The sequence below is a fragment of the Chiloscyllium plagiosum genome, chromosome 10, assembly GCF_004010195.1.
Source record: "Chiloscyllium plagiosum isolate BGI_BamShark_2017 chromosome 10, ASM401019v2, whole genome shotgun sequence".
Classification (NCBI taxonomy): Eukaryota; Metazoa; Chordata; class Chondrichthyes; order Orectolobiformes; family Hemiscylliidae; genus Chiloscyllium; species Chiloscyllium plagiosum.
Genome location: NC_057719.1, coordinates 27,849,612 through 27,866,309, shown reverse-complemented (window position 1 = coordinate 27,866,309; position 16,698 = coordinate 27,849,612). Strand labels below are relative to the sequence as shown.

The 16,698-nt window shown below is 37.4% G+C and overlaps 1 protein-coding gene across 7 annotated transcripts in view; it reads left to right on the top strand.

Annotated features, from left to right (window-relative positions):
- hif1aa (hypoxia inducible factor 1 subunit alpha a) overlaps nt 1-16,698 on the top strand; it is a 61,478-nt gene that overhangs the window by 29,987 nt on the left and 14,793 nt on the right. For all 7 annotated transcript variants that reach the window (XM_043697235.1, XM_043697234.1, XM_043697237.1 and 4 more), the window contains 10 exons: nt 825-970; nt 1,301-1,385; nt 4,957-5,069; nt 8,371-8,573; nt 10,370-10,476; nt 10,816-10,963; nt 11,148-11,359; nt 13,411-13,682; nt 14,469-14,591; nt 15,524-15,960. In XM_043697235.1, the coding sequence (XP_043553170.1) occupies nt 825-970; nt 1,301-1,385; nt 4,957-5,069; nt 8,371-8,573; nt 10,370-10,476; nt 10,816-10,963; nt 11,148-11,359; nt 13,411-13,682; nt 14,469-14,591; nt 15,524-15,960 (1,846 nt within the window). The remainder of the gene's footprint in view (nt 1-824; nt 971-1,300; nt 1,386-4,956; nt 5,070-8,370; nt 8,574-10,369; nt 10,477-10,815; nt 10,964-11,147; nt 11,360-13,410; nt 13,683-14,468; nt 14,592-15,523; nt 15,961-16,698) is intronic.

The window sequence follows — 16,698 nt, the reverse complement described above, 5'->3', positions numbered from 1 at the left end:
AGCAATTATTGCCTGTTCCTGGTTGCCATGGTGCTGTGGCAATGCCAATAGAAAGGGAGCTGCAGGAGTTTGACCCAATCACAATGAAGGAATAGTGATTTATTTCCAAGTCAGGATGGTGAATAGATAGTGTTACCATGTATCTGTTCCCCTTGCCCATCGAGATAACAATGGTTGTTGGTTTGGAAGGACCTGTCTAAGGCACCTTGGTGAATTGCTGCAATGCATCTTGTAGATGGTACACACTCTGCTAGTGAACATCAGTGATGGAAGTAATGAGTGTAGCTGTAGTGACAGTCTAGCAAGCTGCTTTGTCCCTGAATGGTGTCAAGCTTCTTGAGTTTTGTTGGAGCTGCACCCATCCAAGTAATGGGGGAGTATTCTGCTTTGGGAAGTCAGGTAGTGAATTATGCACTGTGGTATTTCTAACAGCTGACCCGCTGTTTCAGTCAATTTATTTATATGGCAAGTGCAGTTGAGCTCCTGGTCAATGGTAACCCCCAAGAGTGATGGTTGTAGGAATTCAGTGACGGTAATGTCAAGGGGAGGTGATTAAATTATCTCTTATTAGAAATGGTCATTGCCTGGTATTTGTGTAACGCAAATGTTAGTTACCACTTTTCAGCCCAAGCCCGAATATTGTCTGGATCCAGTTTTAGCTGAGTGTCAGTTCTTAATAGCATTTATAATAAAATATTTATTTTTAAGTATGATAAGGTGCTGTATAAATGAGAGCTTTCTCTGTGAAAATGAAGTATTTATTTGAAGTTTAAATCTGTTAAATTCCCTTTTAAAATCAAGTTACACTTATCTTGCCTGTGTAGGAGATATGGAGGTGGAAGCTGACCTGGAGGAACAACTAAACAGCTTTTACTTGAAGGCCCTAGAAGGATTTGTCATGGTGTTGACACAGGATGGGGACATGATCTACATGTCTGAGAATGTAAACAAGTGCATGGGACTCACCCAGGTAAAGATGTTCATATTTGTCTACTCTGAATAGGTTTAATATGATTTGTAATACTTTTCAGTGCAAAGGCAGGATGACTAAATGGCAAAAGTTGAAAATGTCATACTTTTAAATTCATTTAGTGGAATAAGTGTTTAACATTTTGAATATCAATTTTTACTCTTTAGCAGTGCCGTAGCCAAATAAAGTTTAGAAAATCAGACTTGTCTAAATAATTTTTTTCGAACTGTGTACAAATGCAGAAGCTCGATGTTAACTGCAATTTTTGAAAAGTATTTGATGCATTTTTGAATACCTGTGACTAGTGTTTGTTTTCCCTTTTGTTAACAGTTTGAGCTGATTGGACACAGTGTTTTTGATTTCACCCATCCTTGCGATCATGAAGAGATGCGTGAAATGCTTTCTCATAGACAAGGTAAGAAAATATGGCATTTATATTTGTCCTAAGTGTACACAGCTGTTGACTTAGTCATTTAGTTGCACCAAGTCCCTGCCTTGGACACCCAGCAATTCATACCCCACAGTCTTTTGCAGTGCTACACATTTATCATTTGTACTGCAAAATAATGAGTGTACTCTAGCATTCCAGGTTTGTTCAGTCTTGTTCAAGACCTCTGTTTCAACATTCATTTCCTGTTGCAAGGAATTTAACATGTTCTTAACTGCACATATAATTAATGCTGCTTTTTGATGGACTAATTTAATGCACTAATTTAATGCACAATATTCAAATCTGTTTGAAGATTAGCAGAGAGGAGCAAAGTATTAAAAATCTTGCAGGCAGGAGAAGGCACATGAAGGTGGTAGAGAAAGGTGGGTAGACCTCAGGAATGGCTGCCAATCAGTCGAGGAGATCTCCATGCTTGGCATCAATCCAATGTTTATGTTACTTTAGTTCAGGAATAGTGCAGCCATATGTCCTAACACTAGAGTTGAACTTTGACCTCAACCAGAAACCATATTGCATCACTATCAATGTTCTGTTATTGTCCAAATAATTTCTTTATGATTTTGCCAATTTGGTATACATTTATGACCACTTCTTTTTTTGTATTTGGTACTAAATAATTATTTGCAGTTAATCTTTAATACATCTTATTGGCTCTTCACTGTTGTGCTTTAAGAAGCAAAGCTACAAGCTAGATCTGTACCTAACTTCCAAATCTGGCCTTTGCGCTCTTGGTAAAGAATGAATACAGCTTTAACTTCTTGCCTCGTAAATGCTAGTTGGGGAAGTGGGGGCAGGAAAGAGAAACACAGCAAGATGCACATGGCTGATTTTAATGGGTAAACCTTATGTACAGTTGCTAGGTTAATGACTATAACAACGTGCTTTGATTAAATCTCTGGAGCTCAGTGTGTGCTATTAGTGATATTTGTCAGGTTTTTTTCCTGTTATACAACCAATCCATCTGTAAGTCAGTAGTAAAGCTGTTTGACAGCTGATCACATTGGCTAAAAGAACTCCTAACTTTAAATTGCTGTAAGCAACTGTAACTACATATTTATGATTGAGGCCCAAGTTCGAGTCTGGTCAAAGCAAAGGTTGGCATTGCAACCACGTTATTTATCTCTTTGACATTGCATATCAAGTTTCTTCATATTGAGTTATAATTTGATACTAGTTTGCATTGCACGCAGACAATAGTGTCAAAATGGAGTTGAGCTGAAGCCCAGACTCTGTTGAATTATTTGATTAGATTAAAGTTTAACTTCACTTTAGCCTTTTGGAGTTTGAATGTCTATTGGATTCTTGCATCAGCATTTCTAATTAGCTGCTCAATCTGCATCTGCCTAATGTCTTGATCATGAAAGGGAGACAATGGCTGAGTGATATTATTGCAAGATTATTAGTGCAGAAACCAGCTGATGTTCTTGGGACCTGGGTTGAAATCCTGTCATGGCAGATGGTTAGTTTTGAACCCAATTTAAAAAGTGCAAAATTAAGAATGTACTGATGACCACAAAACCATTGTTGATTGTCATAAAGACTCACCTGGCTCGCTAATCTCCTTCAGGCAAGGAGATCGGCCAAAATCGGAAAGAATTGCAGATGCTGGAAATCGGAAAGCAAAACACAAATTGCTTTAAAAACATTCAGCTGGTCTGGCAGCATTTGTGGAGAGAAAGCAGAGTTAACATCTTGGGTTCAGTGAACCTTCAGAACTGATGGTACCTAGGACAAGGTTGGTATTTATTCAAAAGCTGAGGTTGGGGAGGGGAGAGGAGTTAAAAATGGAGTGAAAGGTAGAGAGAGAAAAACATTGGACAGACCCAAAGGTGTGGGTAAAGGTTAGCCCGAGAGAATGAATAGCTGTGAGTGGGGACTATGACAAAGGGTTATGTGGAAGCAGCCCATGTGATGATAACAAGGCTTGATGTGTGGAGTTTGGGGGAGGCGCTCAGTCCCTAAAATTGTTGAACTTTATATTGAGTCAAGTAGGCTGCTGAGTTCCCAAGCAAAAAATGAGCAGTGAGCTTCACCTGCAGCAAGCCTGAGACAGTTGTTGGCCAACGAACATGATGGTATGTTGAAATCACAGGCAGCTGGAATCTCAGAATCACAGTTGCAGAATTCTTGTAGAACACCTACATTCTGTCACCTGGTTTGCATTTCGTTTTCCCCAGTTAGAGGAGACCACTTCGTAAGCAGCAAATATGCTAGACTAGACTGTGTGAACTGCAGGTAAAGTGCTGCCTCACCTGGAAGTTGTGTTTGGGGCCTTGGATGGTGAGGAGGGAGAAAGTACTCTGGCAGATGTTACATCTTCTGCGATTGCAGGGAAGGTGCTGTGGGGGTGTGTGGACACTTTGGGAGTGAAGGAAGAGTGGAACAAGATGTCCTGGAGTGAATGGTCCTTGCACAAGGCTAACTAGGGAGGGGAGGGAGATATGGTGGTGGCATCACACTGGGGGTGGTGGCAAGTAGCACCTAAATGATCCTGTGGCTGCTGGTGAGATGAACAGTGGGAACTCTAATGCTGTTGTGGGGGGTGATGGTTGTTTCATGTGACTGGGGGCCTGTCAATTGCTCTGGGGAATCCTTGGTTGAGAAAGAAGGTGGACATTCCTGAGGTCTCCTTTTCAGAACAGATGCAATGGAGAACGTCATAGATTCTTTACAGGAAGTAGGGTGTGAGAATGTATAGACAAGGTAACTGTGGGAGTCATTGGATTTGTAGTGGAAATCTGCCATCCTCATCTTGTCTGGCCTACATATAACAGCAGACCCATAGCAATGTGGTTGACTCTCAACTATCCTCTGTACAATTAGAAATGATCAATGAATGCATGCTGGCCTAGCCAGTGATGTCCATATCCTGTGAATACTTTTGGGAAAAAAAAAATTCAGTCTGATGCCATGGGATACATTTTGCAGTGAATGACTATCTGAGCTGATGTTTATTTTGGTATTTGGCCTTTTTTTACTGTTATAGAAATTCAAATGATGCTCATTGTTTACATGGGATTAGTAGCATAGAAATACTGAAACAGGCCATTTGGCCTAACTAGTTCATGCTGGTGTTTCTGCTTTATTTGTACTTCCTTCTACCTTTCCTTAATCTGCTGCCAAAACTTTCTGCCTTCTGTGCTTTTCTATCTATGCCCAAAATGTCGACTCTCCTGATTTTTGGATAGTGCCTGACCTGCTGTGCTTTTCCAGCGCCAGACTTTGACTCTCCGGTGTGTGCAGTCCTCACTTCCCTCTGTGTGGCTTAACCAGATTGAATATAGGTTTGGAAATAAAGCCTATTGCTTAATTTTTTAAAAATGATTTTGTTAACCTGTACTTTAAGTGATAATTTAATAAAGCAAGGTTAGGAATGTTTGTTTTTAATTGTTTGGCAAAAGAAATGTAGAACAAGAAAATTCTGTTTATTTTTTTGATTCAATAACTTATTTTGTTTTAAACCTTGCGGTGTTATTTTGATTACTTGAGTTTGCCAAGTACATGTTAGTAACTTATTGTCATTTCTGCAATTTAGGACTTCTGAAGAAGGGGAAGGATCAGAACACTGAGCGCAATTTCTTCTTAAGGATGAAGTGTACTTTAACAAGCCGAGGACGCACTGTTAATATCAAGTCTGCAACATGGAAGGTGAGAAGCTAGTTTGTAAGATCATTAAATTAACAGTTTTTAATATTTATTCTTTTATGGAATCTAAGCATCACTGGCATGACCTGCATTTATTGTCTGTCCCTCATTGCCCTTGCACAAACGCAGGTCAGGAAGACTGCTCAACATCACCTTTCCATGTGATGTTTGGTAGGACCACAGTGCTACAAGGAAAGGAGCTTCAGGATTTAGAACTAGCAGTAGAGGGAGATTGCAACATATTGCCAAGTTATGTGTGTTCCTGTGCATATGTTGTCCCTGTCTTTCATTTAATCTTTGACTTACTCTGACTTGAAATGTTGTGTAGTTCAGATCCTGCTTTCTTTGAGAAAGTGGTAAGCCCATTATATTGTAGACCTTGTGATGCAAAAAATGATTGACAGACTATTGGACGAGAAGCTATAATTTAAATTCAAAGTTCTGAAACTAAATTCTATGGGTAAAAAAGAAAATTAGTTGATGGGAGTAAGATGTGATATTGTAAAATGTAACAAATTGCAGAAAGTATTTGGGCAAAATGATCTCATGAAATATAATGAAGCCAAATGTAAAGTTTGCACATTGTGGGAAAATTCTGACAAACAGGCATGATGTTGCTGTATCTTTGGAAGGGACTTTTTTATTATTCATTAGTGAGATATGGGCATTGCTGGCTGGCCAGCATTTTTTGTCCATCCCTAGTTGACCTTGAGAAAAGTGGAGATCTCTGAATTCTAGCAGACTAGATGCTGAGCATGCCTTTCAATGTAAAGAAATAATCAACAGAGCTGTTTGGCTATTGAACACTAGATCTACAATGGAGGATAGGCAGTAACAAAGGCTTCTTGACCAGTTCTGTTTGCCTAGCATGGTGGCTAATTGGATTGGAAGTTTTATTAAGTAGAACCAAGAGTTCAAACTTCAGAATCAGAGGTACTTCAGCGATGTTTTTGTTTCCAGTAATCACGTTTAGACAGAAATTGTGGTGGGAGAGTGAGGTCTGGAAGCATCTGTGGAAGGAAAGTACAATTAATGTTTCCAGTTCAGTGACACTTCTTCAGAACAATTCACATGAGAACCACCTGACCTTAAACCTAATCCCATTTACCAACAATTGAAATTTATACTGTGTGAGGTGCTCATTGGGGTACGTTTTAAAGCATGTGATGCAACTCACCTCTACCCTCCAAGGCAGCGCATTCCAGACCGCTGCTGCCCTCAGGATAAAATAAGTTTTTTTTCTTCATGTTATACCCCACTCCCTCAAAAAAAAACCATTGAACCTATGTCCCCTTGTAACTAACCCTTCAACTAAGGGAGCAGTTGCACCTTATTCTGCTCTTGTACACCAGAATCAGAATGCCACTTAAACTTCTCTGCTCCAACAAATACAGCTGAAGCCTATCACAACATTTGTCAACTGAAATTTTCCATCAGTCTGCACCTCCTGCAGTGCAATCATATCTTTACTGTAATGTGGTGACCTGCATACAGTACTCTGTAGTTTACCAATATTCTATCATGACTTCTCTACTGTTGTAATTTATGTCATGATTGATAAAGGCAACTGTTCCACATTCCCTTCCACCTTCAGTGATCTGTGGACAAACACACCAAGGTCCCTTTGTTCCACAGAATTTCCTAATGTCGTGCTGTCCTTGTCAAATTATTCCTTCCAAAGTGTATCAAATCACACTTTTCAGGGTTGAATTCCATCGGTCACTTAACTGCCTATTTGACCAACCCCTTCATATCTTCTTGGAACCTATGATACTCAACGAGGGTGCAGTTGATGTTTGTCTAAGTTACTGGAACTTGGAACCCTTAGCCTTCTGACTAGATAATGCTGCCAACTTGGCCAGCACTTATACCCAAAAAATTGCTGATGTTGGAGTAAAACCCTGCACATTTATGTTTGCATATTATTACACTAAGAACGTGCTACTAAATTATAAGATTTGAAACTGCATTTTTCACTAGATGCAGTTTATATGGATTTCAGCCAAGGCTTAAACAAGGTCCTACTTTGCCTTCATGATAAGTTTAATGTACTTGGGATGCAGACTAATTTGATAGAAGGTGCTGACAGATGGCTGCTTTGTTAACCACCTGACCAAACTTTGTGTCATCCGCAAACTGATCCACCCCTCCACACAGTCACCCATGTCCTTCCTTCCTTCTGGCCACTTTTTCTGCGGTGTGACTGCCTCTCTGAACATGCTATTCACAATGCGTCAGACTTGCAGATGCTCTACTGTGTCCCCAGCCACATTCCAGCTCCGAAACCCACGCTTTCAGCACACATGCTTGTCCCGCGCACTAGAAATGTGCACAGCCTCTCGTGTGGAGCAAGAGGAGCAGACCATGGCTTTGAGCTCTCCTGCCATGTCTGAACCTTCATAGACTTTTCTAAAAACAAAGCCAAGTCAGGCCCTACCCTTGCTTAAAGATTTACAAGATAATAATTTGTAAAAACCCACCAGGATTTACTCACCAATTAGCTGCTCCCATTGGTTCCACGTCACTTTCTGAACTGTAACGCCTGGTCTATTTATGCGTTAATGCCTCCTGTGGAAGCAGTAAGGCAAAAAAGACATAGCAATGCCTCCTTTCCATAAATTCCCTCACTCATCTCAACTCCTCCAGCATTTCATTCTTTGTAGCTAGCGTACTGATTAATTCCTAAACTGGATTTTAATCTCTGGTTTCAGATGAGCAAATTGTAAAACTCTACCATTATTTTGATTGTTTAAGACATCAAGGAATGAAAATTACCCAAGATTGACTCTTGGTTATTATTTAATGTCCCTTGCTGAAAAGTAACAAGTGAGGTTAGGAATTCATTTTCTGAATAAACAATGTAGTGATTTGACAAAGTAAAATCCAGTTCATTGATTTGTCTAAGTTAGGAATGAGTTGAAAGTATTCCTTCGCCTTGAAATGTCAAGAACAATTATTACTTGATGAGCTGGTGGAAGAGATTCTATAGCAGATGCTGGGGTTAAGTTGATATTTCCTCGTATGTGAAGAGTTACTGCTTCCCTAAAACTGCCTAAGAACTTCATGAACTGATACAGACTGATCTAAGTTCTATGACATTAGAGTTAAAGAGAGGATCTTAGTAGTTCTTGTATAGGAAGCAACAAGTTTCTTTTGTTTTTTTAAAAGAAGGTTCTTACTGACAAGCAAAAATTCTGATCAAGACATATTGTAATCTGCTTCACAAATGTTACTAAATTACTTAGTTAATGGGGTGCTTAAAACCCTGGGAACTACAAAAACTAACTTTCATTATCATCTTTAGGTCCTACATTGCACAGGACATATTAGAGTATACAAATCCAGTAATGAGCAGACCCATTGTGGTTACAAAGAGCCACCCATGACCTGTCTGATTTTGATCTGTGAACCTATTCCACACCCCTCCAACATAGAGGTACCACTGGATAGCAAGACATTTCTGAGTCGTCATAGCCTGGATATGAAGTTTTCTTATTGTGATGAGAGGTGAGTTGTGTGACATTGGAAACATTTTCCATTCTACATTTTAAGTTTTTCTGTCTGATGGGGTAAAAACCTATTGTTCAATTAAACTTTATCAAGGTCTTAATGTGAACAATTCAGATATGCCCCAAATTCTCTCCTGATAAAGATTTTTTTTCTCTGTAGAGAAAAAAAGAAAGTAGTAACAAGAAAAATAATTTCTCAATGAAAATACTATTTGGAACGCAAAAGGATGAATATCAAAAAGCAATTAGTTAAAACTGTTTAAAATTAATTTCGCTGAAAAGGCAAGACTTATTCTAATGTTTTGTTAAATCTGGTTTCTTGGCTTGGCAACAGTTTGCTGTAAGCCTAACTGGTATTTTGAAGAAAATACAATCTCTTGCTTATAATATTTTCTTTGAGCTTGTAGCGCACAATTTCTGTGCTTAAAATTAGTAAGACAGCAATTATCCGATGTCTCTAATTATTCCAAAAATAATTATCCAAAAAATCAAAACCTGACTTCTACTTTAGTTTGTTTCTGTAAGTTTTTGGGTGATTCGCTTGTTTCTCACATGAGTTAGTAGAGGTGGAGAGTGCTTTAAACTGATTCACTTAATTGTATTCAACAAAATAACTGATGTATCGTTATATAACCATTGAAGAATTTAAAAACTTAACTTGCATTCATTTCTCTTCAAACTTGTATACTGAATTATACATTGGACTGAAATATATGCACTTTACATAATGAGTTTGTTTCATAAATTAACACTTTTAAGTCCTCTCCATAAATCTTAAGCATATTCTAAAGGAGACTTGAGTTTATGTAGCACCACATCCCATGCTTTATTAGTAATAATGTATTATAAATGTAGTCATTGTTATAGGAAATGTAGCAAATAAGTGAATCTTTTCACATTTTTTTTTTGAGGTACTTATTGAAAAAGGACAGTTGGGATAACTTCAGTCATTTTATTTGAGCCTATGCTGTTAGATCTTTTAGTTGAACCTGGAGCCTTAGTTTAATGTCACTTCTGAAAGAAGGCACCATGGAGTACTGCACTGGAGTGACACGCAGATGTTTGTCTAAGTTACTGGAACTTGGAACCCTTAGCCTTCTGACTAGATAATGCTGCCAACTTGGCCAGCAATTATATCCAAAAAATTGCTGATGTTGGAGTAAAACCCTGCACATTTATGTTTGCATATTATTACACTAAGCACGTGCTACTAAATTATAAGATTTGAAACTGCATTTTTCAGTAGAAATTGAATTTAGGTGAAAATATTGCATACCTGAACAGTTTTTCCTTCTTTGTCTCATTATTCATCTGTATGTGCCATGAGCAGTAAAACTCCTGTAACTGTCAGTCAAAGTTGTGGAATTTAATGATACTTTCAGCTGTTTTGTTTTTTAAAAACTTAACATTTGGAGAAGAATAGAAAAGTACCATATTGTATAGCTTTATAAAGCCTTTTGTACGAACAAATCTAAGGTAATTTAGGTAAAACTAATCTCCTAAAGTACTTGAGCTAGCTGAAGGAGAAAATACTTAGTTTTTATAATTTGTAACAGTCTTCCCTTCTCTCAAAGTCTTCATTGTTTTGAATGTAAATTCTGAAATTATAGATTCACACGCTGATTGAAAAAAAAATTATGCTCCCTCAGTCTAATCTTAGAAAGTTCTGATCAGTATGTCTAACCTGACAATGGATGAAAGAAATGCACTTTATTTTACATCATAACAGTTTCATAGTGAACATCAATTGATTTTTTTTTTTTACTGTGTGCATATATAACTTTTAATATGCAGAATAACTGAATTAATGGGATACCAGCCAGAAGAATTGTTGGGCCGCTCTGTCTATGAATTTTATCATGCATTGGATTCAGACCATCTGACCAAAACCCATCATGACTGTAAGTTATTTTTTCAAATAATTTTCTCAATGTTATTCTCCCCTCTGAATCCTTATTTAGACTGTTTAAAGCATATCAAACACTTGGCCAGTGCCTTCCTGAGAAATGTCATTGATTGTGGTGAAATGTACTTAACCTAGTGGAGTCTGATGCTGCACACTTAGGCTTCTAGTAGCATTCCATGCGTGGCATTTGAGTACTTGCTCTCCCTTTAATGAGTACTGCACTGTATAAACATGTAACTTGTCTGTGCTCCCTATTGTGAAGTGCTAGTCTTAGCTGAAAATGCTCTGCTTATAAATAATAATTAATACTTTTTTTATACTTTGCTTGCTTTAGTATTTACTAAAGGTCAGGCCACAACTGGTCAGTACAGGATGCTGGGCAAAGAAGGTGGCTATGTTTGGGTGGAGACACAGGCCACTGTGATCTACAACAGCAAAAACTCCCAGCCTCAGTGCATAGTCTGTGTGAACTATGTTTTGAGGTAAGTGTCTAATGGGGATCTTGTATGTATTTTGAAAGTATTAACACATTATAATTAAATAACTTGTATAACATTTGCATAATCAATAATATATATTGTACATGTGATTGCACATGCACCAACCTAGTGAAATCTTCTATGAGGCTGTTGGGGGTAACTTGTCCTGTTTTTATTCCACCCTCAGTGGTTTAGTTGAAAAAGAAGTGATTCTTTCACTGGATCAGATTGAATGTGTACCTGTCGAGAAACCTGAGGAACCTAGTAAGCATCCTGTTTCATCCACAAATGAAGAGACCAATAACCTTTTTGACAAACTGAAAGAGGAACCAGAGGCTTTAACTCAACTTGCACCAGCTGCTGGTGATACAGTTGTCTCACTGGATTTCAGCCCCTCAGGTTGGAAATTGTTGCTATGCGTCATATTAATGAATGTTTCATGTCTATATGTCTGCAAGAGTCACTGTGTTTGCAAAAAACTTACCTTGGAATCTAGTTCAAATTCCAAGGTATTATAACACACTTTTATCGGTGTCTGAAGAAACAAAACGAGCAATTATTAACAACTTGCATTTGTATAGCACCTTTGAATAGAGTGAAATATCCCAGTGTTATGTTGTGAGAGGGATTAGAAATTGACCACTAATAATAATCAGCCTTAGGAAGGATAATTTGAAGTAGTAAGTTTTGCATTGGCCTCTGAAAGTGGTGAAGGATACATTGCAGGAGCGTTGGGATAACGTTCCAGAGTGCTGGATTGTAATGGCTCAAATCTGTTGTTGTGATTGCCCATCAGAAGTGTGATAAATTAAGAAACTAACTGAAATTAGAGTTGAATACATATCAGGAGGGATAAAGCAGGTTCCTGGGATTTGGTAGAAAAAGACCTTCAAAAGGAAATTCAGTTAGGTGTGTTGAGAAACAGATGAGAGTGAGTAGGAATAGAGTATTAAGGCAAATTAAATATAACATCGTGGTGGATGAATTGGACTAAAGGTTTGTCAGCGTAGATCTTAACATTGGTGACAGCATTGAAGATGTTCAGCGTGAAATGACAAGTACTTTGAGAATCTGCGCAGCATTAAACGTGCCATGATGGGAAACCACAATTCTGCTCACCATTAAAATTGACCTGCAAGAAACAGTTAAATGATTAAATTTAGCTAAGGCATGAAATTGAGTAAAACTGGGACAAGATTAGCATTATTAAACAGAGGGCTATTCAGCTCATTCAAACCTTATGCCTGAGAGATCAGCCTGAAGAGTTAACAGTTGTAGTCTTTAGCATGGTAAATAGAGGGGAAAAGCTGGACACCTTTGGTATGTGTATGCAACATGACCTGATGTTTATTCATGATGGAACAGGGAGCAAGATTGAACTTTTGAGGGTGCAGCAATTGAGGTACAAACCATACTGACAAATCAAAAAATGATATTTCTGGTAGCAAATAAATGACGAGGCCTGTGTGTTTGAAAGGTCAAATATCTAGTTTTTGCTGAATTAGCTTCATGGTGTGAAGAAGAAAAGCTTCATCCTTGTAGATACTATTTAGTAAGCCTTGATAGAAATGTTTAGTTTTAAATTTGAGAATGAGATTGGGTTTGATTATCATGGAAAAACATCCAGTTAATAACTGCTGTCCCAGCTTGCATGCAGAGCTGAGAAGGATTGAAAGAAGATTTTCATCCTGTTTTTCTTCAGTGCTTTTTAATATTTTTTAATTTGTACTTTTGGTTCTCATGTTCAGTTCTATTTCTCTCATTTGGCGTATGTCCTACTTTCCTTTGCATTCACACCTTTTTGCTTCATTGGCCACAAATCTGCTAGCTTCTGTAAAGTTGAATATAGGTTATAGAAAGTATGTACTTATAATTTCTACAGTGGAGCCATGGGAAATTTCAAGTGTTCCCAAAGCTTTTCCCAATTCAGAAGTCCCAAACTAGCAGAACATCTCTACAGGATTAAACTTGATGAATGAAAATCTTATTCAAACTGGAAACCAGTTAGTGCCCTTCAACTATATTGTAAAGATATTGAATGAAAGAAAATTTGCATTTATTGCAAATTTCATGACCTCCAGAGATATAAAGGCACTATTCATATGCACTGTTCTTAGTTTACAATAGCAGTTTAACTTCAAGAAAAATTGGTAGTCAAGCAAGATCTCAGAGCAATAATGGCCAGATGATTGATTAATTATTTTGGTTGAAGGATCAATACTTAATGAAGGAATAGTGAAAGAGCTTTACGTTCAGATTCACAGTATTCAACTTAAAGGGATGTGTATTCTAAATTGCTTTTTCATCATTGTGTCATTTTAATTAGCTTCAAATTCACGAGACTACAGTCAGGATTTAGTTTGTTCAGATTTGAGAACTTGGTTGTTGACAGGATGAATAAGAATTTATAGACTCAATAAGATTGTAAAATTAACTTTTTTTGAATTCAGAAATGCAGCAGTTTAATGAGGTCCCACTCTACAATGATGTTATGTTGCCCTCCTCCACAAACCAGAAGACTGTAGACATAGCACTGTCACCTCTGCCTCCATCTGATGCAAAAAAGCCACTATGCAGTAGCACAGACCCAGCCTTGAATTTGGAATCCATCATCAAGCTTGAAACAAATCAAGAGTCAATGGAATTTTCATTTGCCATTCCACAAATGAATGAGCAGTCAAACAGCTCTTCCTGTCCTTGCACCAGTCAGAATTCACCGCAAGTAAGTCTCTTATTAAATGTTTGTAAAACAACTCAGTTTTTTAACATCAATTTTTAAAAGTTGTCATGGGATGTGTACATCACTCAAGGCCATCATTTATTTCCATCCCTAATTGCCCTTGAATTGGGAGCCTTGCTTTACTGTTTCTATGGATTTAGAATCACATAGACTGGACCAGATAAAAGTGGTAGTTGTTTTGCCCCCACAGAATATTAGTGAACCTGATTTTATGATAATCAATGATGATTTCATGGTCACCATTATTGTGATTCATTGTCATTTGAACCTATGTCACCAGAGCATTAGTCTAGCCCTGTAAATAACATTACCACCATGTAATTGTCTATCCTTAAATTATAAAAGTCTGTAGCCTTTGGTGTGTGCTGTACCTTCATGCTTGCAATGAAATGAATATATGAGGGCAGGGTTGATTGCATTCTTTTAAACCTCCCCCTTACTGCGAGTATTAACTTGGCAATTATGAAGAGCTGGATGGCAGCATTAGGAAAGTAGCACAAAGCCCAACAATTTGTTGCCCTCACTGCAACAGAAAAAGTCCATATTTGAATTTTAAAGTTTAGGCCGTAGATATTTTCTAACCCATTGAGATCTGTTATTAAATACCTTTTGGAGCAGATGGGATGTGGAACCCAGGGTTTGTGGCTCCGAGGGAAAGAAACTACCACTTCCCCCCAAGAGCCTTAGAGTTACGGTTCTGTGCTGTATAGTTCCTGATTAGATTTATAAATAAACCATTGGACTGCATTGTATTACTTATTTTCACAGCCAAGCAGCCCTTCAGATTACTGTTTTAATGTCGACACAGACATTTCCAATGATTTCAAACTGGATATAGTGGAAAAGCTTTTCGCAATTGACCCAGAGGCCAAACACCCATTCTCTGTTCAGGTATGATGTGACGGTTCTTCATAGGAGATTTGTGTATTAAATATAAAGGGCAACTTTTGATTTCAGCTGTATTATACCATGGTGCATTAATAAAATAATCTCACAGATTGGGATATAGATAAGGAAACCTAATAGTATATGTTTCCCTACACTAGAGTTTTTTTCCAGCATAAAATATGAATTTGGTTCTGTAAATTTTGGCTCAAGAACCTGTTAAATACAGAACAAATAGGGAGGCACAGAAAAATTACAGTATTTGGTAAATGTGTACAGGAATGTACTTTGAGTAGTTTATTGGGTCAGAAAGAAACATTTTTGTTTCTCCCAGCACACCGTTATGCTGTATAAACATTTACTTTATGGATCTAGCTTATTTGCCTCCCTTTATCCATTGTCAAACCATGGAATAAAAATAAAGAAAAAAATTATTTTAAATGAATACATGCAGCCTCCATAAAAGGTTTGGCAAGCTTGCATCATTTCACCTAATCATGTCAACAATCTTAAGGACAGATCCATTATCAAATTTGTTTTCAGTTTTGTTTCAGCTTTAACTAAACTCACTAATTTTTGCAATTTAAAGATTATTCTATGATGACCCCTGACACTAGATAACACAGCATTTCAGTTTAAATAAATGTTTCAATGATATTGCAATAAGAATATCCCTGTTACATTCAGTCAAACCTTTCACTAGAGTTTGGCAATTTATTGCACAAAATTAAGATAATTTAAGTATTTGTTGTGTAAACCTCTACTATAAATATAGAGATTGTAAAAATAACTGAATTTGGTTTGCTAGTATAATTCATTTGGTTAAAACATTCAAAATTTACTTGTATAAATTACGTCCAAAATTGAAAAGAATACCTCTTTCATGCAGTCTTTAATTATGTCTGGCTACTTGTTAATGTAATGATTCATTTAACTAGGACATTGATAACTTGGATCTGGAGATGTTGGCTCCTTACATCCCAATGGATGATGACTTTCAGCTTCGATCACTGGATCAACTTTCACCACTTTCTGATTGTCAAACCACCCCTACCAGTACACCAAACGTGAATGCAATGATTGACATCTTCTCAGAGGCTGGGACATCTGTTAACGGCACTCCCAACAAATACATCTCAGTTTTAAAAAACACAGGGAAAAATGATAAGTCTTCAGCTGCAACAAAACCTTTGTCAACCCCGCACACGATTGAAAGGGATAATGGCTCAAGTTCATTACAAGATAAGAAAAGCAACAGAACAACTTCACCTGTCCGAACTGGAATCCAAAAAGGACTGCTCACTCAGCAGACAGATATTTCACGTCCACAAAGTTCCTTGTCTCCTGTGAAGGCATTGCTTGCTTACAGCAAAAGGTAATGTTGCTACAAATTTTAAGATTTCCATAGATATTTCTTTGATTACAATGGTGCTGGTCACTCTTGCAAGCATTTTCTATTTAGGGAATGCCCATTTAACAATAGTATAACCATAAGTACTGTAATGATTGTATCCTGTTATGATTTACTCCCCTATCTTTCCAAAGCCACAATGTGAAACATTTGAGATGAGCGCAAATGTGACTCTTATTGACTTTGACTGCAAGTAAATGTAAAGTGCTTGTCCACATAAATTGCACTTTATTCAATCTCTTTTCTTTCTTAAATAATGGAGCCCAGTGTGGTTGGGGGAAGAGCTTAAACTGCAGTTCATCCCTTTTGTGTTTTGACTTATTTGGACATTAACTATAAATAATTGCTGTCCTGTATTCTGTTTCCTATTCTGGGACAAGGCATCTCCATAACTGTCTCGTTCAAAATGTGACTGCCATCTAAATCTTTTAAATTTCCTTTTTCTGTTAATATTGTGTGCAATTGTGTTAGCTTATTGCATTTTTCCCATATATTATCATTAATTTTTTCATCATTATTTCTAAAATGCCCTATTTTCCATGCTTGAGTTTAAATAGTTTCCTCTGCCTCAATTTATTTTGAGCCTTTTGTTGCAGACAGACTACAACATTTAATTTGACCTGGTCTACTTTTGCTGTGACTGGTGTTCATGAATGAGTGCAGAAATACCATCTGGTCTGTGGCATCAGCAATATGCAAAGT